Source organism: Aythya marila, assembly GCF_965140915.1.
Source record: "Aythya marila genome assembly, chromosome: 22".
Taxonomy (NCBI): Eukaryota; Metazoa; Chordata; class Aves; order Anseriformes; family Anatidae; genus Aythya; species Aythya marila.
In genome coordinates, this window is record NC_139063.1 from 6,050,245 (window position 1) to 6,076,455 (window position 26,211).

General features: G+C 45.0%; 1 protein-coding gene across 7 annotated transcripts in view; it reads left to right on the plus strand.

Annotated features, from left to right (window-relative positions):
• HIVEP3 (HIVEP zinc finger 3) overlaps nucleotides 1–26,211 on the plus strand; it is a 261,957-nt gene that overhangs the window by 186,477 nt on the left and 49,269 nt on the right. For 6 of the 7 annotated variants that reach the window (XM_082777709.1, XM_082777714.1, XM_082777713.1 and 3 more), the window contains 3 exons: nucleotides 1,515–1,579; nucleotides 6,350–12,007; nucleotides 16,134–16,279. In XM_082777709.1, coding sequence (XP_082633835.1) covers nucleotides 6,893–12,007; nucleotides 16,134–16,279 — 5,261 coding nt within the window. In that variant the 5' untranslated portion in view covers nucleotides 1,515–1,579; nucleotides 6,350–6,892. Of the gene's footprint in view, nucleotides 1–1,514; nucleotides 1,580–2,208; nucleotides 2,296–6,349; nucleotides 12,008–16,133; nucleotides 16,280–26,211 lie in introns of those variants that run through there. The other variant, XM_082777712.1, reaches the window with a different exon arrangement.

The following is a 26,211-nucleotide window of genomic DNA, read 5'->3' on the forward strand; positions in this document are numbered from 1 at the left end:
TCTCCCAGCCAAGTGAGTGCTCATTGTGCCATGGTTTGTGGTGGCTGCAGGGTTCATGTGGAGTTTATGACACTACACCAAACTGGTTTCCACTTTGGCCCTGGGATCTGGGAGAAGACAGGGATGTGTTCGGGCACTGCAGTGCCATCCATCCGCTGCTTCACTCTTCCTGAACATACACCTTCTGGGAGTCGGGATGGCAAAATTGAAACGCAAAACTGAGTGGTGAAAAAATGACCTTTTGTCATGGTTGTGGTCAGGCACGCTCCTCAGGGGAAAGGAGACAGCTTGCCTTGGTGCTTTGCTTCCAAACTTATTCTCATCTAGATGTTTGCATGACCCCATCTGTCTGGATTGTATGGTTGCTTCCAGATGGCCAGGGGTTCTGCAGTGTGGAGAAGAGGGCTGGTGAGGTGGCATGTCGCAGCCAGGATGGGATCTTAGGCTTCCCTCTGTGACATTACAGAGCTGGTGCTGGCATGAGGAGGGGACAGCAGGGCCTGGGTAGGAGTGCAGCACCAGTGCCACATTTTCAGGGCAAGGAAGAGGATGGGACTGTGAATTGCAGCCTCACATAGAGATGTGAATAGCATGGTCAGCTCTGTGGTAGTAGGAAGATGGAGGTATAAGCAAGGCACAATCCAGAGATGGACACAGCATCATAAAAAGGCAAGAAGGCAGCAAGCTGGGGCTGAAGGCAGATTGGAGGATGTGCCAGGAGTGAAGCTCATTTAAAACTTTGGGAATGTTTGACCTAGGGGAACACAAACCATAAAGTGTGTGCTGCAGCAGCCAGTTTTGTACAGAGATGCTGTCTCTGAACATAAAGTCCCCTGAAGCTTTTATGAATTTGTGGCTAAGCTTAAGAGATCTTAAACTGCTTATGAAAATCTTAACCAGGGTTTCTGTGCAATCAGAGTTGCATTCTGGAATTGCTTTAGTAACCCAAATTTGTTACTACCCACTGTTCCTTCAGTATTTCAGAACTGCTTTAACCATATAGATGAGGAAGAGTTTGGTTTAGTTTTGTCTGCCCCCCTGCTGTTACGTTGCAAGCTGAGTCATGGTGGCAGGTCAGAGTCCTTGTGCTGCAGAACAGGTTGTGTGGTGCTGCTGAACCCAGGATTTGGTGACATTGACTTGGAGGAACCATATATTCTTCCATGGAATTGAAATGCATGTCTGTGAAGGAAAAGTCTTCTTCCTTGCATGTCAAGTATACTCAGAGCATGGTCTATACTCAGACCATGAGCACATGGTCTGCAGGAGGAGTACCCCGTGGTGATGTGCTTTCTGCTGGTGTGCACCTCACCTGCCTTCGGGGTGAACTTGCTGAAGGAGGTGAGCGCAGTCACCGAGGGCTTCTCCAGCTGTTGGGGCTGAGTTTGTGTACTGTTTCGGTTACCAAGCAATCCTCCCCATCAGGGCACCTGATGTAAGTCCCGTGTGCTCACTGCTGAGATGGCATTTTAATATACGAACATTGTGATTCCAATGTGCTGTTTCTTTTACAGACTGAATTAAATCGTGGGGAAACGAGAGAGAGACATCGTCAGAATTACAGGCTATCAAGTCCACTGTAAGTAATCTCTGTTTTGTTTTGTTTTGTTTTGTTTTTTTCCCTAAAGAATTATCCTGATGCGTGCACTGCCCTTTGCAGTGGACTCAGCCTGGAAACATGAGTTGTTTTGCTGTTTGGCTGGTTTCCTTTGCTCTTTCCTTGGTATATAAGAGAAACTTTTGCCTGGCAAGTCCTGCCAATGCTGCAGCAGCATTTTATAGTATTGAGAGTAGTTACAAGAAGTAATGACAGGAGATCTGCTAGTGCTGCCCACTGTTTGTATTGTGAATCTCTCTCTGTCGTAAATCACTGAAAATCTAAGGTAGCACCTGCCCCATCATCCAAAGCTGCAGCTGAGAGATGTCGTCATGAAGACCATGATCTCCAGGTAGCACAATGCCCTACTGCCCTCTGGCTTGCTCATAACCTTATCTGCTTTTATAAGGCATTACCTTGCACAGTTCTGTAAGAACTGAGGAACTCCACGAGCTACTGAAAAAAGGGGATTTGGTTTCCCTCAGCTGTGTCTCTCCAGAGTAATTCATCTACAGAAATTGGTAAATGCTAAATGTAGCTTTTTTTTTTATTATTATTTTTTCCACAGACACGGCAGCTTAGTGGTTACCGGTAAGAAGGGAGCTGTACCATTCCCTTGTCAGAGCAGAAATAGGACCTTGTATTTTGCTTAGTCCACTCATTTTCACAAGTCTGGTAACATTTTAAATATACTTAAGGTATGTCAGATATGGTAATTGTTGTTTAAATTTGGAAATGGGCCAAATGACTTAAAAGTTATCACAGAGAGAATGACCAGGCGGATTTTCCAGTAGTACAGCAGCTGTTCTGACATAAGCCTGGCATCCTTAAAAACAGGCTAAAATTCAATGTATAGAAGAAAACGTCTATTATGGTTGGAATGTAATGGAAAGGCCGGGTTTCTGTTGGAAATGCTTCCCACTAAGCTCATTGGATCTCAATCTGGCTGAGACAGGACCAAACAACAGAGAAAATCCTTCCATCTGCTTGAGTACTGCAAACAGCAGAGTTTTGCCACCAATAGGGTTTTAAGGAACCACTGTAATGAAACGTTTCAGTGTGCTGGAAACAAGAGGCAAGCAACATAAAGCCAAGCACTGCAGTTTTCCACTTCTCATTTAGAAGGAATGAATTCTGGAGGCCAACCACAATATAGATGAAGGATTCCTTCAAATGTCTTGTCAGTGACGTTCCCACCTGGAGCTCAGATATCAGGTGCAGCCTGCAGCATTTCTCTTCCAACTTCTGGGGGTTCCAACCCCAAATCCATCAGCAAAGAGCTTGTTGTGTATATGTGGTGATGGTCCCAGGACATGGGGTCCATGTACAGCTTGACACTGGTTGACTCTTCCTCAAACTCCTTACGAGGACTTCAGGATCTGTTTAGGAATTGGAGAGACAGTGTGCCTGGGCATCTTCACAGGAATTTATTTCAGCCTTAACAAAGCAGCTCAAAATACCAACAAGACTGTCCAAAATAGCATTTCTTAGCATTTTATCTCAAGCTGCATGGTGAAACTCTGATCCAATTCAGACCAGAGGGAATTTTGTCACTGATTTCCTTCATCAGGGTGCCAGGCTTTGTTTCTGTCGATTGCAAACGAAACAGGCATTTCTGTTCAAGTTTGCTCCATTGCACTTAAAGTAAAACCCTAAGAAATGGTGTTCGAATGAAATAATAGCTGGAATCCCCCATTTTAGTGCCTGTACTTTGGATTTGGCCAGAGATGTGCAATGTTAGCAGCTGGAAACCATATGCCATAAAATCCATGCGACTCGTTTCTTAAGGATTTGCTGATGTTGTGCCAATGCCATGCATTGCCATGCTGTGCATTAGCTGCTGTTGTACTGATCTACAGAGAAGGCAGTGCAGAACACAAGCTAAATGAAAGTCAGCACCGATAAGCAAAAATAGTAGAGGCATAACACATGACAGAGAGAAGAGACTACTCAGGTCATGAGGAGGCGGAGATGAAAGTAAAAGCAAAAGATGTGCCTTTTCTGAGAAAAAAAAAATGGGAGAATAATGAAAATAAAGAGGCTGAAGTTTGAAGATAGATTTTGACTGAGAGAAGGAGAAGAGAAACTGAAAAGAAACTGAAAAATAAAGGAAGAATATATTTTCTTGTCTATGCAGTGATTCTCTTTAGCTTCTCCAGGTTGTATCTGAGCTGGGGGCAGAGCAGGGGTAGGCATCTACAACCTGCCCTTTGGAAGCTCTCTTTCTCTTGCTCCAGCATGCCTCCAGGTTTACTGGGGAGAAACCCTCCTACAGTTTTCAGCTGGGTGCACTCGATGTTTCTCTGCTTCTTTACTTTGTACTGCTGAATTTTCCTTGGAGAGGTATCTGTCTGGAGAAACGGTGTCCAGCTAGGAGAATCATCTTTTGCCATCGTCATTCCAGAGGCCATTTCCAGTAATGGAAAAAATATGTAGAAAGTAGCCTGAATTGCCCCAGAATGGTTGTGCTCGCTGCTGTAGGCAGCAGGTGTCCTTGTTTGTTGACCAATTGTTTAAATGTTAACTTTTGTGCAGAGTTCCTGACAAAATCAGCTGCAGCCCATGTGTTCATCAGAAGAGGCTGACGATGGAACATTTGGGATGGTATTGAATCATCTCAGAAAGCTTTTTCATAAACAATTATTTTACATTTAGGAGTGGATATGTAGTCTATAGGAGAAAACAGGGTATTAACATGTTTTTCAGGCGTTCTTTAGTTGGCAGTTCTTAAGTGTGAGTGTTTGAGCTTGTGGGAGGCAGTGTTCAATTTGCGCTTGCTGGAAAAGTCTCATCTTAAATCCTCTTTTACCAAGCTAATGTGCTCTGTGCGTCACAAGTGGGGTAAAGAACAGCATCTTGGGCAAAAATTGATGTGATAAATCAGCTTCACAACTGTCTTTGATCTTGAGTAAGTCCTGTGCTGTAAATACAGTGCTCTAAGTCTAGCCCAGTGTTGGTGTTGGTCAGCATGGAGGAGCCAACACTCTTCAAAACGGGGTTTTAAAATGTAATTAATTACTCTTCATAGCAATGAGCCCATAAACATGAGACACCTTTCTTAGCAAGTCGGAGCAAGTGCAGGACTTGGGAACGTGCAAAGTTCATGCTGGAGGGGATCAGAAAAAGGAAGACAAAGCATTAAGATAGGACTGATTTTTTCATGCATGCATCTAAGACGTGGGTGTTACAGCAGTTCAAGTAAACCACTACTCCAGTCAATAAGAGATGACATCTCAGGGCAGTCAGTCTCACTGAGCTGAGACCTTAATGTGGGTTGCACTTTCTCCATGGGGTTCCTCATTGGCACCTGCACCTCTCAGTGACAGTGTAGGGAGTCCAACGACTTGAACCCTGACTTCTGGCCATCTAAGGTTAGACGAACTTAATCCTATCCAAGGAATAGACAGTTCTTATCCACCCCTGTAAAGTCTAGTTGGTCATGATGTATCGCATGGTGCTACCATATCTTTAGACTCTGCTAAATTAAATTACCTTACACTCCACATCCCTTTATTCTCTTTGAATGTGGAGCATCCCCAGGGTTGTAGGACCGAATAAAGAGTAGTCCTCAGAGAACTTTGTATTGAACACAACTGACCTCTTCTGCTGGCTTTTCACTATTGCTCCCTTGAATGAAGCTGGGCTATTGTGCAGCTAAAATCTCAGGCAGGTGGGGTTAAATCCCCCATGCCTCCCTGTTTTCTGTGGTTTATACTTCAGCCCCATCCATGCACCCTCCGCCTGCATGGGGCAGGATGAAAGCATCAGGGCTTTGAGCAAGTTCCCATTAAACCAATGCCATTCTGTCATTGCAATGCACTATGCCCTATGGCAGAAAATAGTTTCATAAGGAAGGTGTTTTTTTTCTGTCTCATTGTAAATTATACGTATCAATTTGTTTCACTTAAAAAGCACCATCCCTATTTCTTTGGGAGTACTCCACCCATTTTCTGTTCTATCCGCTGGTGATGCTGTCTTATTTCAGTGGAATAGGAGTATTTCCTCCCCGAGTGTCTCGTTAATAGCTGTATTTGCTGACAAGTGTGGTAGGTTTAATAGAGCCTCCCATTCAAATTCATTGTAAGAAGGGTTTGCCTTTATAGACAGCCAATTTCAACATTCTGCCCAAATGAAATGTCCGTGCTATAGAAGTTGGACTCGCATCATTGTCTGGTAGCAAAAGACAGGAAATTAAAGAGGCAAAATTTCAGTAAAAGAGTGTGTATCCTTTCTCTTTACCTGCTATTGTAAACGACACAGAAGATTACTGCAAGCTTAAGAGCAGATTTTATTCAGAAAAGATTTGCTTTTTATTTGTCAGTGAATGTATGTGCTGCGTTAGGCAGTGCTTTGTGTATAGTCAGTTTTACTGTGTAGTCTGTTTGGAAGGGAAATATAATTACAAAAATTGTAAAACCATGTTTGCAGGAGATTAGGAGGAATTCAAGTTTGAAACCATTTAGATACATTTTTCAGAACTGACTGTGTTTCAAGTTACTGTATTTGGTTACTGCTGCAGTGCCAGGTTATGTGTGCATTACACTGAGCATAAGTCCCTGAGGTTTGTCTTAATACGAGTTATGTTTAGATTACCATTACAAGCAATGTCTCGTAAATTGTAGACATTCAGTCAGTTATTCTTTTTGCAAAATATTTACTGTTATTCTCTATAAAAGTAGCAGCGTTTAATTACTTAACTACAAATGCTGAAGTAATCTTTTTCTGTTTGTTTTCTCTTGGATGTAATTACAGAAATGTGGGAAATACTTTTCCAAGGCTTTTGAACTCAAAAGTGGAACAGAAGGAAGACACGGGGGGACATACACCGTTCAGTGTTATTTTCCTTGCACAGGAAAAAAAGATCATTATGAGATGAGCAGCAAAGTCTCAAGTTTTCAAAGGTTTGCATAACAAACAAGAGACACATTGTGGGTTGCATCTTGACTTTGAAGACTTGCCACTGTCAACTGAAATAAAATGGCAAGGTTTAAAGCCTTAACCAAGTTCACAAGGAAAATATTTGGACTAAAAGTTTTGGAAAGTTTTCTCTCTTTGAAGTAGTTTGTCATGTGTTACCAATGTGAACTTTATTGACCTTGAAACATTTTTTTTTTTGAATCAAATAGCAACTAGTGACACTTTAGTAAAATCTTTAATCAACAACCATCTCCTGGCGGCTCCAGCTTTGTAGCAAATGCAGGCAAAACAGGGAATCTACAGAAGAGCCCTTTATTATTTGTAAATGAAGCCTGCCAAAACCTTCCCGAAATAGCATTCAAAGACCCTTTTAAGGTCATGGATCCTGAACAAAGCCAGAAGAGCACAAAAAAGGCTGAGGAAAGTCCAAGAAAGAGGCTTCCCAAAGGAGAGGCTTTCCAAGCCAGTATTTCATCTGCAGCTACGTATCAGGGCAGCTCTGCTTCTTCGCAAGGAACCCCCCTCCGAGATATCATACCGCAGCAGCACTTTTCTGGCTCTTTGCCGATTCCAAGAGAGGAATCTCAGGAGAAGACTGGACATCAGAAGCAACCTAAGCCTTCCTCCTTTGAACATCCTCCCCACATCTCGCAGCTTCAGCAACACACGCTGTCACCAGCATTTATGTCTCCTGGGAAACCTGAGCATGTTCTTGAAGGGCCCACGTGGCAGCTAGTTGATCCAGTAAGACCAGGTCCCTCTGGCTCCTTTTCATCACCCGGGCTTCACTCGCATCACGGCCAGCTCCTACCTTCCCATTCACCAATCATTCCTGGAGAGGACATGCCGTCCGTTCAGAAGGTCTATATCCCTCGCCCTTCGCAGGTTTCCTTGAAACAAGCTGAGGAAGTGCACAAGAAGGAAAAGAAACCTCAGAAGCCAGGCAAATACATTTGCCAATACTGCAGCAGGCCTTGTGCGAAGCCAAGTGTGCTCCAAAAACATATCAGGTCACACACGGGTGAGAGGCCATACCCTTGCATTCCATGTGGCTTTTCTTTTAAGACTAAGAGCAATTTGTATAAACATAGGAAATCTCATGCTCATCGAATAAAAGCTGGGCTGGCCTCAGGGATCGGAGCAGAGATGTATCCGTCAAGCTTGGAAATGGAAAGGATCGGTGGGGAGGACTTTGAGGAGCCCACGGAAGGAGAAAGCACAGATTCGGAGGAGGAAACGGGTGCAATGTCGGGCCATCCAGCAGAGCTCTCCCCCAGGCAGAAGCACACCCTGTTGTCCAGTAGTTTGCTGAGCACAGGGAGCCAAGGCTCCAGCCACGACCGGTGTTCCTTGTCTCATTCCAGTATGTCCCAGTCGCTTGAGGACAGCAGCCAGTTTGTGGAGCCATCATCAGACCACGCTCTGAGCCATAAATCTGAAGATACCCATACTATAAAACAGAAGCTTGCACTCCGCTTAAGCGAACGGAAGAAGGTCATAGATGAACAAGCTTTCCTGAGCCCTGGGAGCAAAGGGAGTACCGAGTCAGGCTACTTCTCAAGATCAGAAAGTGCAGAGCAGCAGATAAGCCCACCAAATACTAATGCAAAATCTTATGCAGAAATTATTTTTGGGAAATGTGGTAGAATTGGGCAAAGGACTGCAATGTTATCTACAAACACAACCCAGGGGTTTCCGCACCTCTCTACCGAAGAGAAACCTAGTATGGTACCGTTATCTGTGCCTAGAACACAGGTTATTGAACACATCACTAAGCTAATTACAATTAATGAAGCTGTTGTAGATACCAGTGAAATAGATAGCGTTAAACCTAGAAGAAGCTCTTTATCTAGACGTAGCAGCATCGAATCTCCAAAGTCTGGTGTATATAGAGAACCATTTCAGCTTGATATCAAGTCTGGTTCCAGTAGCCAGTTGGATGCATCAAAAGTGTTGACATCCCACGGTGAAAAAATTAAGCCCGAACAATCATTGTTGTCACTTCAGCAATCCCACAGTGCCACAGAGACAGTGCCTCTCCTAAGAAGCCACTCAATGCCTTCTGCTGCATGCACTATAAGCTCCCCACATACCTTTAGAGGTAGCTATTCATTTGATGATCACATCATGGAGCCTGAAGTCTTAAGTCGCAGCCAAGCATTTTCTTCCCATCCTCGAATGCTAAAACGACAACCAGCTATTGAGCTACCTTTGGGAGTAGAATATGTCTCAGAGGAGGTTAGCTCTGCAAACAAAGAGACTGTTTCCAAACTTCCCGAGGAGCCTGAAACCAAGGAAAGCGATCTTACCAAAAAGTCACGGAAGGGACCGAAAGTTAAAGGGTTCATGTACGAGTGTAACGTATGTGGTGCTCGGTATAAGAAAAGGGATAATTATGAAGCCCATAAGAAATACTACTGTTCAGAACTGCAGCTCTCAAAGCCTCGTTCTTCCACTTCCCATACCTCTTCAGAGACAGAGAAAAGTGTGGATCCTGACACATGGCCCCAGATGATGCATTACAAGCTAGGGAGCAGTTTGGAGCTTACTCCACTCCGAAAAAGACGAAAAGAAAAGAGTCTGGGTGATGATGAGGACCCTCCAGCTTTTGAGATGTCTGACACTCCCTCCTCCAGTACTGGGCCAGGGACTCAGTTTGCAAACCCAGCATCATCTGACGTTGCTTTAAACTTAACCCGTGAATCCATTAAGTCACCAGCAGATCCGGGTAAATCCGCACCTTCTGATGTCAGTGCCAGCTTCCATTCCAGGAATACCAAACCGGCTTCAAGTACAGAGGGCAAAGAGAGAAGAACAACCTCAAAGGAGATCTCCGTCATCCAGCACACGAGTTCCTTTGAGAAGTCTGACTCCATTGAGCAGGTGAGCAGCTTGGAGGGAGAAGAGAAGCCCTTGTCACAGTATTCATCTCAGCCAGCCACGCAGCACAGCCGACCACCCCATTCTTTGCAGCCCAAGCTGGTACGGCAGCCCAACATCCAGGTCCCAGAGATTCTGGTCACGGAAGAACCTGACAGACCAGAAACAGAACCAGAGCCTCCTCCAAAAGAGCCAGAAAAAACAGAGGAATTTCAGTGGCCGCAAAGAAGCCAAACCCTTTCTCAGCTCCCTGCAGAGAAACTCCCACCAAAAAAGAAGCGGCTGCGGCTGGCAGAAATGGCTCAGTCCTCCGGAGAGTCCAGTTTTGAATCAGTCTCTCTCACCAGAAGTCCAAGTCAGGAAAGCAGCATATCCCATGGCTCCAGCCACTCTGTATCATTTGATCGTGAAGATCACAGCAAGACAGAGTCCACCAGCCAGCCCTCTGAATCCCACCCGAAGCCTCCTGGTGTTGGCTCACATATGTTGATGGTACCAAGCCACCATCATCATTCCAGGGAGATGCGGAGATCTGCCTCTGAGCAGACACCTAATGTGTCCCATCCTTCCCAGATGTCAGAGACCCGCAGCAAATCATTTGACTACGGGAGCTTGTCATCCACCCCTGCCTCCACCCCTGGCCCCTCGACCTCCTCGGCTCCACAGGAGAGACGGAAATGCTTCCTGGTCAGGCAAGCTTCCCTCACTAGACACCCAGAGCATGACCCCGACTCGGCCCCAGCAGGCCGGCCGGAGACAGAAGATCCAATTCCTTCCTCAAGTAAATCTCCTGTGACAAGTCTGCCCCCTCAGCCAGCATCTTCATCCCCTTTGCCCTCTCACAGCACCTACCCAAGTGATAAGAGTCAGCCGAAAGACAGTCCCCAGCCAGCGTATACCCAGCCATACACAGAAGCTCTGCAGGTCTTTCATCCCGTACCCCAGCTAACGCTGCATGAAAAGCAGTACATGTCCCCTCAAGTGTCCATCTTTCCCTACCAGCACCTCCTGCCACAGCCGGGGCAGTCTGCAGAGCTCTTCGCCGCACACACGATGTCTGACATTCTCTCTGCTCAGTTCTCCATGCCTCAGATTCCTCCTTCCATTTTTCAGACCCCGCCACTGCCTCTCCAGCAAACGCTCATCCACCCAGGCCAGCTTCATATCGCCCCTCCATTAATGTCTCACCCTGCCGAGGTGCCCTTCAGGCAGCATCCTTCATTCCTGCCGGTGCATTACCCCAGCTCCTCACCGATCCCTTCAGCCTTTTTTCTGCCTCTTCAGTCTCAGTTTGCTCTCCAGTTGCCAGGTGAAACTGGTGGACATTTACCACAGATCAAATCCAGTTTGTTCCCGGCAGCAGGAACCTCCAGCCTTTCCCCATGCACAGAATATGGCTCAGACAGTAGGTTACATCCTCTGACCCGCACCACAAGCCCTTCGGTGTCCGTATCCACGTCTCAGCTCATTGTTCCTGCACGCTCAGACCCAATGGTGTCGCTTGTTGTCCCCGTTCGCATCCAGACAAATATGCCATCCTACGGGAGCGCGATGTACACAACGCTGTCCCAGATCCTGGTCACTCAGTCCCAGTGCAGTTCCTCTTCTATCGTTCTCCCAAAATTTGATGATCGCCAACCCAAGGGTACCCTGGTCTGTAGCGCTGATGTTCACGGGCTAGGTTTTGATCTGGCACAGATGATCACAGAGGATCAAAGAAGCATTTTACAGAGCCCGTATCTGAGAGTGCCCTTGCCCCTGCCAGAACGAAAAGGCTATATGCCCCTCACTTCCCCATCGGACAGTGTCCTTGGACTAGAAGGGGGCCCGTCGACAGTCGGTGGAAGCAAGAGGATGCTCTCTCCAGCTGGTAGTTTGGAGCTGACAATGGAAACACAACAGCAGAAAAGAGTGAAAGAGGAGGAAGTGTCTGAAGCAGAAGAGAAGTTGGAAGTGGTGAAGCCACCCAGTGCACTGGAGGAAGGGAAAAAGCAGGATAAATCTCACTTTCTTACAGAAAGTCAAGGCAGGGTTGAGGTTGAAACACCACCTAGTTTGTCCTTAGAGCAGTCAGAGCCAAAGGAAATCCCAAGTACTTTGCAGCAAGCTGTGTCCCATTCAGGTTCTCCGAGTTTTGAGGCACTGGAAGAGTATAAGCAGCCAGCTGGCAAGCAGTTCCTCAGCAAGGCACCTTTACAAACCGTGAAGAAAGAAGACTCCAAAGAGCTGGTGGAGCAGTCTCCACCAACCCCTCCAAGTCCTGCACCTCTATCTGAGGTTGCGCACAGTGCAATGAAGTCTCGAGAAGGTACAGATATGAAGAAGGTACTTCAGTTCCCCAGTCTCCACACAACCACTAATGTCAGTTGGTGCTATTTAAACTACATAAAGCCAAATCACATGCAGCAAGTCGATCGACGGTCTTCAGTGTATGCCAGCTGGTGTATTAGCTTGTATAATCCTAACCTTCCGGGTATATCCACTAAAGCAGCCCTGTCCCTCCTGAGGTCCAAGCAGAAGGTGAGCAGGGAAACCTACACCATGGCTACAGCTCCACGTCCAGAGGCAGGCAGGCTTGTCCCGTCCAGCTCCAGGAAGCCAAAAATGACAGAGGTAATGCAATCCTATATATTTCTCCTCATCTGTTTGGATACATGGGAAGAGGGGGACGAGGGATGGGGAATTGCTACAGTTAGTTTAATAGGAATTTGTTCATCCCCTTTCTCAGTTTGGTAAGCACTTGTTCTCAGTGAAACTTTTAGAGTGAAGAAGCTAAAACCCACTATAATCCAAAAAAAAAAAAAAAAAAAAAAAAAAAAAAGGCAAGCCTGCTCCAAGGCAATGTGCCATATTTCTGTTCTCCAGTTTCTACTTGCCTTGTAATCAAAAGAGCATGTAGGAATCACCACCGCACCATGAACCGCCACTGCTCGAGCACAGAGGATTAGACTTGATTTGCATTTTGTGTCTTGATATTTCAAATAGCTTTACAACATTTTTTTTTTTAATTTTTTTTTTAAGAAATGCTGTTATAATTCCCTACATTTTGCATGTTATAAACGAAAAAGGATTACCTTGGGGAAATGGGATTCTGTCTGGTTGTGCATCTACTGATCTCACATTAATGAACATGGAGAGGCGTGCTTAAAAGTATTTAAAAATATTAAAGGGAGATTTGCAAGTGTATTTAGTCTCCCAAAGAAGCATATAAGCATGCAGTGACATTTAGAAAAGTGCCTCAGTAGGTTAGACATGGAGTCTTGTAAAAACAGCCATGTCGTTTAGTCCATTTAGTTAATGTCCTTAGCTGTCTGCCTGCTTTTCTAGATATCTACGGATATTTTATACCTAGTCTTTAGAATTAAGAGGAGCAAGGTAAACGGCTTTGCACAGGCAGAGCTCACCAGAGTCATTGGCCACATAGGTACAGAAGTCTTTAAGATGCTTCTGGTAACTGCCTAGTGTTTTGTATCTCACTTTGAGGCCAAATTTTTTTTCTCTCTTGGTTAATGCTGAACCATACAGATCCCTTTAATCCAGGTCATGTTCATGTAGATTAGCAAACAGAATTGCTCTAAAGATTTTGCAATTTGATATTCATCTCAAGTCAATTTATATTGATGGATTATTCATTTTATTTCTGAATCATGAAATGAACTCTGAATATTAAATTTATTATAATCACTGCTGCAGCTGCTGCTTATAAATATGTCTTAAAATACACAGTAGAGTCACTATGATTCAATAAATCTTTATTTCTATTCAGCATTTCCATCATTCTCCTGCAGAAATCCAAAAGACTGAATTTCTGGGGACCTAGGGGCAGATAATTACCTGTGCAGTGCAATAACCACACTGATGCTTGATATTTATGCACTCTTTTTCAAGGGATTTTAACTGAAGGGTGTTGTACCATCCTTGATTTCATTCTCTATAGAAGTGCCTGTGCTCCTCTGAACTTTGCTCTTTGACATGGTGCTAAAATGCACACGAAGTGTGTATTTCAGAAATACAGGAGACCCTCATACCATGAAGTTAAAGGTTCAGATCTAGACAGGAGTGGCTCAGCCCTTAGTCATCAAAATACTTATTTCACTGCATACATTTACTCAGAAGACTCAAAAAAAAAAAAAAGGGGTTACACAAAACCCTATGAACTGACTGGTGGTAAAAGTTACAATTTTCAGGATAGTTTGCAAAAGTTAGAGTTTGTCCTGCAAAATTCACCTAGAAAATGGTGTAGCCAGATTTTAATACTAATACCTGCTGCTGAAAGGAGTGGGTTTTGCAGAAATAACGTTAATTTCAATGGAGACAAATTGACCTCATGCCAAGTAGAGAAATATTTTTAATTAGATGATCAGTGGGAGTGAAATCCTCAGTTTAGTCACTAAAATACGTATGACTGGCACAGATTAGGAAGTAGCATTGCTGGTTACTCAGGAAGATGCGATTACCAGGAGCTGCGTAGCAGTAGCATCAATCGAAGGTTGAAAGTTCAGCCTTCAGTTAACTCTGCTCTAGCTATTTTCTTTAAATATTTTCTTCTTTATGTAACTATAAGTTGTCAGTCAAAACAACAGAAAATGTAAAATGGCTCTTACATTTTGTACAATTATGCATGCAGCAAGCTACCAGCAAGCAGTTGTACTGTGTATACTGTCTACGTACTTGGCTTGATTTCTAAATTACCAGTGGGATTTACTGAGCAGATCAATTCTGAAGTGACTGTAGGCTGCAACATGCATGTAGGGATGGTTAATTACACTGTATTGGGCTTGCACAGTTTGTAAATTAAACAAGATTGTAAAAGGAGGTAGTAGTGACTGTATGATTTTGGCTCTCCATGGTGCCTTTCATCTGTCTATGTTTTGTGCTTTCAAAAGTTGCAATAAATAAACCTCATTCTGCATCTAGAAAGTCAATTGTTTTGTATTCCTCAGTAAATAAGGAAATGAACTGGGAAGGTATTCACTAGCAGTGTTACGAACACACAGCTCCTATCAGGAGGTGGTCACACACTGCTCAGGGTGCTCTGGGTATCTCTTGCCACCGCTTTCCCCCAAGCACAGAACCCTCACTGCCCAAAGACACCCTCATAAGCCCACCTCTGCTGTTAAATTGTCAAAGTGGTCCCTGGCACAGTTCTGGCCTGGGCTGGCAGCCCTCTCCCTTGCAATTCACAGGCACATTTAGAGAGGTAGGACAGGCTGGGGGCCATTCCCAGGAGGTGTCTTGGAAGTGTATGTGGGTCAGATGGTGTGGATGTGGTCTCATCTGTGTGAGCTGATGAGACATGGGGTAGTCCCGGGTGCATTTAATGCTCTGAGCTGAGCTCAAGAAATCACTGCACGAATTTGAAATGCTTGACCTCAGTGTTGCAAAGCTACTTTTTAGTCAATCCATCCCTCTTGCCGCTGCAAATCTGGTGGTAGCTTCAGCAGTGTGCTGCCAGGGAGGCTGGGCTGCATCCCTCTAAATTTTGCATGTCTCCCTTTGAGCTAGTCACTCGTGGCTTCCTCTATAACCATGGGAGACAAAGAGGCACCTCTTGGGTGATTCATCCCCCCCTTAAGATGTGTGTCTAAGGCAGGGCAGATGAATCACTGTTCAGAGCTGCCACTGTTTCCAGTGACTGTAAAGAGTCAGGGATGACCAGCTCTGATTTAAACTTCTACCAGTTCATTTGCTACTTTCAGGCCAAAATCCCTCTCACAACCAACCCTGGGTCTCTCAAACACCTTCAGCCTTTTTCCAGAAATAATATATGAAGTGAGAATGTGGGCGATTCAGTTATAGTTCAAAGGTATTACTGCATTTATGTAAAAAGTAACCTGGGTAAAAGGCAGTCTGCTTCCCTCTTTCAAAGCTTCAGAGACCCATTATTTGTAATGTTAGGTTTTAGCAGAGAAATGTCCCAAGGTTTCATTCCAGGTGGGGAGCTCCCCTTGCACTGCATGGAGGTACAGAGGCAAATGTAATATTTAGGCCCCATACACTTTAACAAATAATATTAAATATGTGAGATGAGATGTCCATGCACGACCAAAGCTGGGTCTGAACAAAGGGTGGCAGGTTTAACAGTGAAAAACGCAAAATCATCCTGGGAACACGTGGGGAGGTTGAGGATTATTTTCTCCCATTGTTTTTTGGCTTTCTACATACTGCACCCTTGGCAGCAGGGTTTTGGTGAAAGGAAATCACACAAGAGCTTTGACTGTTATGTGATTTATATCAAGTTTAGATGGCTAGAGTCCAAAACTGTGTGAATGTGTGTGCATGTGTGGAGGGGGAAATCCAAGGGCTGAGGTTAGATGTGTGAATTCTAGAGATGTCTGCTCTCGAGATCTTTGTGGACGCATATTTTAGAGAGGATTATCCAAGGACAGTTTGGGACCAGGGACCCACGGCCCTGCCGCATGCTCAGAGTGACCCCAAGCCACCACACTTCTTTGTGCCTCGGTGTTCCAGCTGGCACCGTGCTGCAGGGGGTGGTTTAAGCACGTTCCCTGCTTGTAAGTGGTCACTGTAAATGTAACATATCCAGCTGAGCTGCAAATCCAGACACAGAGGCCCCATTTCTTGAGATGTTTTCCTAATTACTGCACTTAGCTGTCAGGAGCAGCGTGTGTGGTAGGTTGCTGGTTCTTTCTGAGGCAGCCTGCAGTGTTTGGTCTGTGGAGCTTGTAGAGTGATTTTGTATGTAATCAATGATTGTTTTGCTCTTTTGGGGAGATAGGTTCATTTGCCTTCGCTCCTTTCTAATGAAGGTCGAAAAGATATAACTAGAGCTGAGAAGGAAGAGGATAAAAGAGGAAAATCAGAAGAAGAGGCTCTTGTAACCAAAAGAGGGGAGCCGGTCAGGATCAAGATCTTTGAAGGAGGGTAAGTGTCTCGTTTTATTTCTCTTTTCATATCACAGCCAAGTGTATAGGAGTTACTGATGTTGATGATGGCAAGTCAGTGAAGGTGCCATGTGGAGGTGAGCAGAAGGCCAGATGTAGTTGGATTCCAGGTTACTTTCTGCAGCCACCTCAGAAACCTGGCCCTCCAGATTACTAGGTACTTCGGACTGCATTCAGAATCTTTTTTGAGTTGTCTTCAAGTTACAAACCCCATGATCTCTTCTCTGAGCAGGTGGTTGAGTGAAGACAGCTGAAGAACACAAATACATCCTGTAGCTCTCTCTGATGTGACAGGGCTATACTCCCCATCTTCTACATCTTTCCAGAGCCTTCCCCTGAAAATGAAGTTCCTAATGGTTCCTACCATTATGATGAGAAACTGGGAAGATCTTTTGTGATGCTTGTGTTTTAGGTGGGGGAGAAAAGAAGTATTGTTATTGATGTGATTTTAATCCCACCCAGCTAAAGCAGCTCAAACCAGAATGGATGCAAGGTCAAAATCTGATGTATATCTTAATTCATAGGTCCAGGTAATTCAGAGTGCTCTTCAGTAATTCAGCACTCGTCTATTATTACTGTTTATCTTTTCAAAAATGAAAAATCAGTTAATGAGTAGCGTGTCTGTGGGATGCAGTTATGTTTCATACTTCAAGATCATCCTTCCTGTGTGCTGCAGAAGGGGCGAAAAAGGCTTGAGAAATCCTTAGCAGGATTCATCAGTTCTGCCCTTGCCATTGGGTGGTCTTGGTTTTTGTGCATTAGAAAAAGGCTTTAATTAGTCAGTGGTTGTGGTTTTCTCTCTGCTTTTACCTGTTGAAGTTTGCTTTTATTTTAAAGCGTTTCATTAGCAGATGATCAAACTAGCTAACCAAGAGAGTAAAGTAGTGCTTTGTGAAAGGAAACCTGCTTGTTTGCTCAGGACAGCTCACCTCTCACCCAGACACAGGCACTATGCCTGCAGCTCGGGTTTAGATACCTCGGTATGAGTGGTGAGCACAAGGAGCTAAAGGAGGAAAGGAGGAGCCTTTCCCTGTCACATTCACATCAATCTGGACTGGTTGTCACCTAAAGTGATTTAGGGAGGGAGCTGGGGGATGGCAAGAAAGCAACAGACTGGGAAATACGATGGGCTCAGTACATTGCCATCACCCTCCCATTGCAGATAGGGCCCCCGGGACCAACTGAGCACTGGGTTTTATTGACTTAAAAGCCCACAAGGAGCCTACGTTTCCCTCGGCTGGGTTCTCGTGGATGTTTCAAGAGGGACTCTTGGACTCCTTCCTAGGTGTGATTAAAAAGGCTGAGTTAACATGAATGAAAATCACCTTGCCCCTTGCAGAGCTGCTCCTCAGAGGTTTTTTGAGGAGAGACGCGGAGGTGCTTCGGAAGAGCCACATCTCTGCAGCCCTATGCTCCCGTGGGAAGGCTGTCTGCTGTCCCCAGCTGAGCAAAACGGATGGGGAGTCACATTTTCTAAAAGACAGACACAAAATAAAGCAACTTCTCCAATATGTTCTATATAAGCCAGCACCAGGGAATGTATTAGTCATCCTGAACGTATGCTATGTTTTATTTTAAAGTTCCTGTAGCATTGGCTTAAGGCAGCCGTCCTTCTGGATGCAAGATAGAATATAGTAGCTGTTTAATGCCAAGCACAGGCATGAGCATAACACACCAGTTCGTAGAAATACATTTAATATCAAAATTAGATGGCATACACAGTGTTGAGAGGTCAGGAAGGATAAGATGTTCTCCCGAGATGCTTGGTACAGACCTGGTGGTTCATGCCTAAGTCCCAAAGTTTTCCTACAGTAAACTACAGTAAAGGAACAAGCTTGCAGATGAAACTGTGTGGTGCCTAGGGATTTGCACACAATACTAAACGGATCACATCTATTTCCTGCCATCTCTTCTGTTTTACAGAAAGTACATCCATTCTCAAGATGTTATTTCACCTACTTCCTCCCCACACCTCCAAGATTCCCTCTTTGTCTCATTCCTCTCTTTATTTATCAGTTTCACATGGTCTGCTCCAGGCTAGACCCATCCTTCCAGTGCAATGTAGTTGGTTTCAAATTTGGAGCCAACCCATGCTCTGTTGCCTCAAGCAAGGAGGGAGATTATAAAGAAATTTGAGTGTTCATACACAAGTTGAACTTGCTACAGCTCTTTTAGCTCCCTCTTCCTCTCAGCTTTTGCTTCTTTAGAGCTCATCACTTTCTCAATGCTATTTTCAACATTTGCATTTTCCCTCTGCATGTCCTTCTTCCAATCCTATTGCTGCCTTTCCCTCATTGCTAACAATGCTTATAGCACTGCTAGGACCAGCCCTGCTACTTCCCCTGCTGCTGTCCAGCCTGCTGGCTAGAATTGTATTCCTTGGCTTTCAGAGAAGACCAGGAAAGCCAAATTTCATGCTTCCATCACAGCTACTGCCCATTTGTAAGGATGATCTTGCCAGAGGCTCTAGGAGCTGTGCCCTTTGTGTCGTGGCTCAGGTTTCTTGGGGACTGTGGGAGGAACGTGTGTGGTTCTGCCTCGGCTTTCGCACAATTAGATGTAGATGGGATCTGCAGAGTTTCATTTGGGCTCCAGTTTAAAGAACAAATTCCTCTTTGAGCAAGTCTTAAGACCATTCCACACGTAATTTCAGTGGTGACTTTCTGCCTACAATCATTAAATTTCATAGTACTGAGTATACCTCCACAGGAGCCAGCACACAGCCCCCAGCACAAGCACTGCCCTGCACTTGACTGCAAAGGAGGTGGGAGTCATTCAGCATCCCTCACGCAGACTGGATGCTGCCCTGCCTCGTTAGGATGTGTCTGGGAGAATCGTGCCATTAGGCAGCCAGCTCAGAGTTTATACTCCTGAAGGAGCAAATAAAAATACCCATTGGCCTTGTCCTGAGGGATATTGTTGTGGTTTTGAACAGTGGAAATGATCTTTGAAGGTCAGGCTGGCCAGCACAGCTTGAGGGGAAGTGCCGTGATTCCTCGGTGGCTCTGTGTCACCTTCATCAACCTGCTCTGGTGGTTTGGAGGCACCAGGCCCATTCTGAAATCTTACATCATGAAACTGTAGATTGGTATCGACCTGATTTGGGAGTGAGGCCTATGATGGTATCACGGTCTTGTCAGGGAAATGTTGCCTGTTTACTGTGCATTAGTGTTTCCATGAGGAAATCTGATAGGAGTGGGGATAGTTACAGTCAATACGTGTTCTTCTGTTTCACAGCCAAACACTCCGTGCTCTTATGATGCCCATCAGTGGGCTTATGGCACTAGCTGATTGCAACTAGTAGGAAAAGCAATACCAGGAAGCAGGGAGGTTAAGAACAACTAACCTTAACTGGCATCCCCAGAGCAGTGATGTGCAAAATGAATACTTCATCAAAGGGATCAAAGGGAAGGCAGAGGTGCTTTTTTTTTCCCCCTGCAGTTAGCAAAAATGTTATGGCTACAACCTTCTGGTTGCATACCTGAGTACCCATTAATTCACACCTTAAAAAACAGCTCCCTGTCACACATGAGTGAGAAGAACCCCTAGTGATGTAATATGAGGTGTCTTTTAACATAGACAGAGATGCACATAGTGCTGTCCTGCCCCAGGCTGCTGTAGGCATCAATTTGGTCTGACCCAGACACGAAGCCATGTCCTTCACTCCTTGTTCTCAACAATTAGTAACAGAGAGTTGTAGGTTTGTCTGCCACGGGATCACTGTTCCCTTGAGTCTGGGTGAATTCCTGTCCCTCAGCCCCTTCCGCCTAGGGCAGTGGGGGATTGCATGAGGTTTGACCACTGCCTTCCCTAGAGAAGCCTTGGGTTGGAAAGGGAGAGGCTGTAGTCCTCTGTCTCCATGCTGTGGGGTTGCTTATGGGATTTTAGGGAGTTGGGAAGGAGGCAGAACCATACGTCAGCCTCACTTAGCCTGTCTGGTGAGAGACTTTCCCCTGGGTTGAAGGAAAACAGAGAAACCTTGGGACTGTTTTATCAGATGTGAACATGACTGCTAGCTAGTGGATGCACGAGGAAAAAGAAAAATCCCTTTTGGGGACCCCTTAGCAGTATGCAAACATCCCTCCCCCAGCCGTCCTCCCGGTTCGTGCCGCTGTGGACTCACTGCGATCTGTGGCCGGCTTCTCCGGGTGATCTCATTCCATTTCTATGACCGGCCACAGAAACTGCAGCTCCCACCACCCGCTGACACACACCTAATGGAAAATCCCTGGCACAACAATGCGAGAGTTTTATTACCCTCGAGAAAGCCTCTCTGTTAAACAAGCAAAGTTTCTCAGCGTGTAACTCCAAACCCCTGCACTGAACCCAGTTCGTTCAGGGGATTTCCTTTGCTGCTTAGATGAGTTCTAAGAATTCACTGTGTTTATTTTGCAAGAGCTGTTCATCCCAAAGACACTAATTTGAGCACAGACATTAGCAGCGAAGGAGGAATCTGTCCGTAGCACATCCAGCTGTCCTGTACATCAGCACGAGCAATGCCTGGGTGCTCCTTCATTCACCTGCAAGCCTGCTTGTGTCTTAGAGGTGAACTCACCTTGTGGCCCCAGGGTGGTGCCTCAAATGGGTGTAATACTACATTTTACTCTGTATTCTGTTCTAAGGTGAAAGCAAGGAATTTCTGGCATTTTCATTTTAAATAGAAAGTGAAAGGGGTTTTCCTAAGACTGACTGCTTTGGGGAGGAATTGGTATTAAAACTTTCCCATTAGGGCCAGAGGTGCCAGACTGACCACTCACTGTTAATTTGAACATCTTGGGGGGTTTGGTTGCTGGATTTTCCCTGCCTTCAGAAGTGCTGAGCAGGCATTGCCAAGCTCCATTTATGCAGCCCTGAGGTTGCACAGCCCTTCTGAAAACATGGTCCCATCTGTGTCAAGCTGCTCTCTGAAATATGGTTGTAAAGCTTCAAACATCAGCTTGTGCACAGGTATTTGTTCTACTTCTGTAAAGGACCTTTACAAAAAACAAGTTTCTGATATGTGACTTGTCTTGTTTTTCAGATATTTTAATGGAGAGGAGAGCTTTTGTGCCACAGGGTTTGAGACTAGCAGGTACAGCCCTATTGCCTAGACAGATCTGAAAACGCTTAACCAGCTTGGGTTGGACATGCTGGGAAAAGGGAAGAGCATTCCCTGTTTTTGCTAATTGCTTATACAAAAATAAAAGTAATCACGAGAAATGCTGGCAGCTCCCCAGGGATCCTCACCAAGGGAGCCTCCATTTCCCTTGAACAAGCATCCGTTCTCATGGGGTCAGGTATAGCCCAAAGGGTCAGGATGCTCACGCTCTCCAGGGTCTGGCCTCATGGTGCTGGGCGATGTGCCTGGCAGTGTGCCCCACATGGGGGAAGGACAAGCCTCATTTCTCCTGCCCGATAAAGGAACATAAGGTCTCTTTTGAGCACCATACGTTTACACTCTTTTTTTTCTTTTTTTTTTTCATAGCACAAGCAAAGCACATTTTCTGCTTAAAAAGCTAACAATCCGAGGAAGACAAGACACAGGGTGGCAATTTAAGGAAGGACGGGTTTGTGAATTTTACCGATGCTGACAAGATGAAAGGAGAGATTGTTTGAAGAGACAGGTTTGCAGGCAGTGAGAAAGGCTGCTTGAAAGATACATTCAGGAATAGCAGCAGAGAAAAATAGCAACCAGAGAAAAATATTTTCAAAAAGAAATGAATATATACTTTCTGCTTTGAAAATTGTTGCATTCTTACTTTAAAGTATCTTTAAAGCTGTATGGAGAAAAGGTTCCATTCAACTTGAAACAAATGATTTCCCCATCCCACCCCATAATAAGTCTTCAAGAAAATTTAGATTTTTTTTTTCTTTTTATCTCTGGGCTTACTTAAACAACACTGTTGCCTGATAACTCGGCTTGTTGCCAAGAAACTGAAAAATCGGTTGTTTTCAGAGGTTTGCTCAGGAAATCCTTTCTTGGATTAGGAGCAGCAAGGTAGACGGCAGGAAACAGAGTGTGGAAGAAGAGAAAAGTTTGGGAGAGCTGCTAGAGGTGGTGCGGGAGCAGCAAAGCAAAAGTGTCACTTGCTGGACTCCAGCCCTGGAGACCTCAGTCTGTCTGCTCGCCGCCGCCTAGATGTGTTAGATAAGAAGCGGTGCGGCTGGGAGTGTGAGCACATTTCCTTTGGGAGGGAAAGTGTGGGACGGCTCTGTAACATTGCCAGCTCCTGAACCTGCCACTCAGCAGATGGTGCTGCGTGCCAGGAGCTCTTGTATAAGTAACCTTGTATATTACAGAAGTAACCTCGGGTTATTAACTTGAAAACAGGTTATTAATTTCTGTCGGGAGCAGCTTCTGGTTGTATAACCAATACTGAAGCATCATGCAAGATCCCAAATGTGTTTTTGGGACAGAGCCCAGAGCTCGAAGTACCTTCTATTTCCCTTGCTTTTATGACAGTGTTTGTACCCTGTGAGTTGATAGCCACCATAAATGCTCCTCGAGGGTCTGTGCAACATGGATCAGCATCATTCACATTCAGTCTGTTCTTTACTACCTCCTGTGCTTTCCCCTTGTGGATGTGGGTGCAAAAATCATTAAATCCTCTCTATGTTTTGGTCAACTAAACACAGCCCCACTCTCAAGTTACCATTCTAGCCCAGACGCAGCTGGATGAAGACACACTTGTGAGCACGTGGACCCCCGTGCGGCTCACACTCAGGGTGCGATGCTGGCTGGCTGTCCCATCTCCACCTCCACCTTGGCTCCAAAACGCAGGATGTCCCTGAGTGCCTACGGCTTGGAGCACTGAGGAAGGCTTTCCTCTAATACCAGCTGTGTTTGTGCTGAGCAGTTCCTGAACATGCTGTTCCCTGAGCATATCCTGGAGACGGTGAATGTGGTGGTTGGAGCAGATAAGTGTGACTTGGGGGTGGTGGGTTGTAAACCCGTCCTCTGCTTGTGACTCACCGGGGCTCTTGGATAAGATACTCCCCTCTCTGCGCTTCCATTTCCTTGTTTGTGAGTGGGGACACACCAACTCACCTAGTGCTGAGCTTGATTATATTCTGCCTTTAAAATATCTTAATATTCCTCAATAGGAATTGTTAATGCTTTACCCCATTTCCTGCCCTGAATATCTTGTCACTTCATTTGACAAATTGGATTCATTCTGCAGCTTATGTCTGTTTTCCTAGGAAATTAGACAAACACAGAAGGATTCAGTCTGGGTTGTTGTCTGGTTTTCTTTATTATTTTTCCTAAATTATTTTCTGTACAGCCAGCCCGCTTTCTTGACATGTCTTTCTGGCAGGCGCTTATAATACCGCTTGCTGCTAATTTCCCACAGCCAATTATTAAAAAATACTACCTTCAGTTTCCTGTGTGACCTTGTGTGGGAGGCTCACCTTTCTGCAGGTTTCTCTCTGAAGTAAAGATCCCTGAGAGAATCCATCCAGCCTGCCCAGGGGCTTCCCCAGTGCAATGCAGTTAGAGCAGGGCAGAGGCTGTGTGGCCCTTCCCTGAGCATTCCCAACAAGTTTTTCCCAGCTTCTTGTTCTGGTCACCATGACATTTAACCTTCTTCATGTTACACAAGGACAAGACTTCCTATTTGCTTTCATCTGAAATGAGGAAAAACACAGACTTAAATGATACCAAGCAAGAAAATGTCTTTGGTGCCTTGCGCAGGTGCCTGGTGGGGTCCAACCTGCCTTGCTGGCATTGTGCTCTATCTTATCCGGGGAATGAAGAATGTTCCAGCTGCCAGGCTTGTCAGTCTCCTGTTGCAGCACTAAATGACTTAAAAGTCTACTAATAATTACATATATTCTAGCTATTACTTGGCTTATAACCCCTTGTAGATCCAAGGTTCAGTCCAGTTAAGGAAAGAGGAGCAGCCCCCGCTCTGCAGGCTCAGAGACCAGCATGTAAGTGGGTTCCTGAGGTGGGACACAGCACCATTTTCCTTCCTTCTTCATTGGAAAGACAAGTTCAGCTCACTGTAAGCAAAAGATAGGCAGGGAGCTTTGTGTCACTTGGGGCATCTCTTCCTTGCTGTGCCAGAGGCTGGTGACCTTGGAGATCAGCTCACCTTTCCCTGTCTCTGTCCTCTTTTTGCAAAAAAGGAGACAAGGGAGGATGGTGGTAGGGAGTGTGTTCGTTTTAGACCTGATGTTGGAGTCTGTGTAGCATGCTCTAGGTGACCCTGCTTGAGCAGGAGGGTTGGACTAGATGACCACTGGAGGTCCCTTCCAACCTCAGCCATTCTGTCTGGCTAGGCCATTACATGTGTTGAAATGTTGCCTCTATCCTATGTCATCTAAGTTTTGGGAGTGGGATTCACTCATGAAACACTGCACATGCTGTCCTGGAGTCGTTCTGTGTAGTGAGGGCACAAAATGTATGGGCCTTGAGAGAGGCAGAAGATAAACACAGGGAATATGATCCTGTGGACCCACATGGAGAGGTCTGAGGTTGTAACCTGTGCACTGGCTGCATTTGGTATTGCAGAGTTACCAAGAAAAATGGAAAAACAGAATTCAGGGCAGAAAGTGCCAGCAGGTGCTGGCAGGTAAGGGCAGCCAGTGGAAAGGAAGGATGTGAGGTGATCAGTAAATTTTGTCAGCTAAACAGGGGTGGAGAAAGGAAGAAAATGTTTAAAAGAAAAGAGATTGCAGTTATCTGAGCAGGAGAGGGTCGCGCTGGAAGAGCTGAGCACTTGCAACAAAGAGGGAGGGTGTGAGGTGAAGAGAAAAAGGTGCCAGCAAAGAAATGAAGAGAAAAAAAGGATGAAGGTCAGAGATGATCTCAGGATCTGGAAAATAATGTAGAAATGGATGTATACAAGTACCAAGTTAACATTACTCACATGTGTGCTTTTCCAAGGTTGTACACACTCTCAGTTTTGTAAGAGTAAGCATTTTTTTTGTACTTTCATAAAAGGCAACTGGATGCTTTCCTTACTCGGAGTCTTGAAAATGATAGCATAAAAGAATCTGTGTGAAGTCCCGAAGTGATCACCTGGGCTGTCTTGTATCTCAGATTCAGAGACATGACACAACGTCTTATTCCGAGCTGCTGTTTGATATGGGCCAAATGTCTGGAATAATGAGGTCTCCATGTGAGCAGACTGCTTATGGGTTTGTGACAAACATCAACATTATAGGGTTCGCACTGTATTGATTCAGTGACACAATCTCTACAATTAATTTAGTGGAAAATTTGAGAAGGCAAACGTTTTTACCAGGTTTATTTAGGATTAGCCAGTTCTTAACATCTGCACATCTAGGCAGCCTGGCCTATACAGAAATGTAATTTATAGAAGCCCTTTAATAGATTCCAAGTACTGCGCAATCAATTAGAAACCCGATGTTCAAATAGACAGACCTGGACCTGACTGCCTGTTACTCAATCCATATTCCACAAGGTAAATAGCAGGAAGATGACTCTGAGAACATAATTCTGAACTGGCTTTTTGGGACTTCCTTTTCTGGCCCTTTCTAAGGATGAAAACGTTACTTTTGAGAAGACAGATCTCTTCTCAAGGCAGAATTTAATCTGATTCCTGTTTGTCTTTTTTTTTTTTTTTTTTCAATGTAGTAGTTGATTTTCAATTCTCTTTAGTATCAAAGACAACCAGAGAATCCTGGTGATGACAGATGGGATGTGAAATTCTTGGGAACATTCTGCATGATGGAAATGGTAGAGGTCTGAGAGTAGCATGTCTAAATCATATTTTCAAATAAATTACATGCACACAAGAGCATGAATTCCATGAAATCCACCCACTGGCTAGTTATTCCACCTAGAGATGGGCCATGTGCCTCACACTGGGGATTAAGGACCACCACCTTCCAATTTAAATTCCAAATTTTGGTTTTGGAAAAGTAATACTTTTTTGTTTAATTTGGAAGTGAGCACACCAGTTG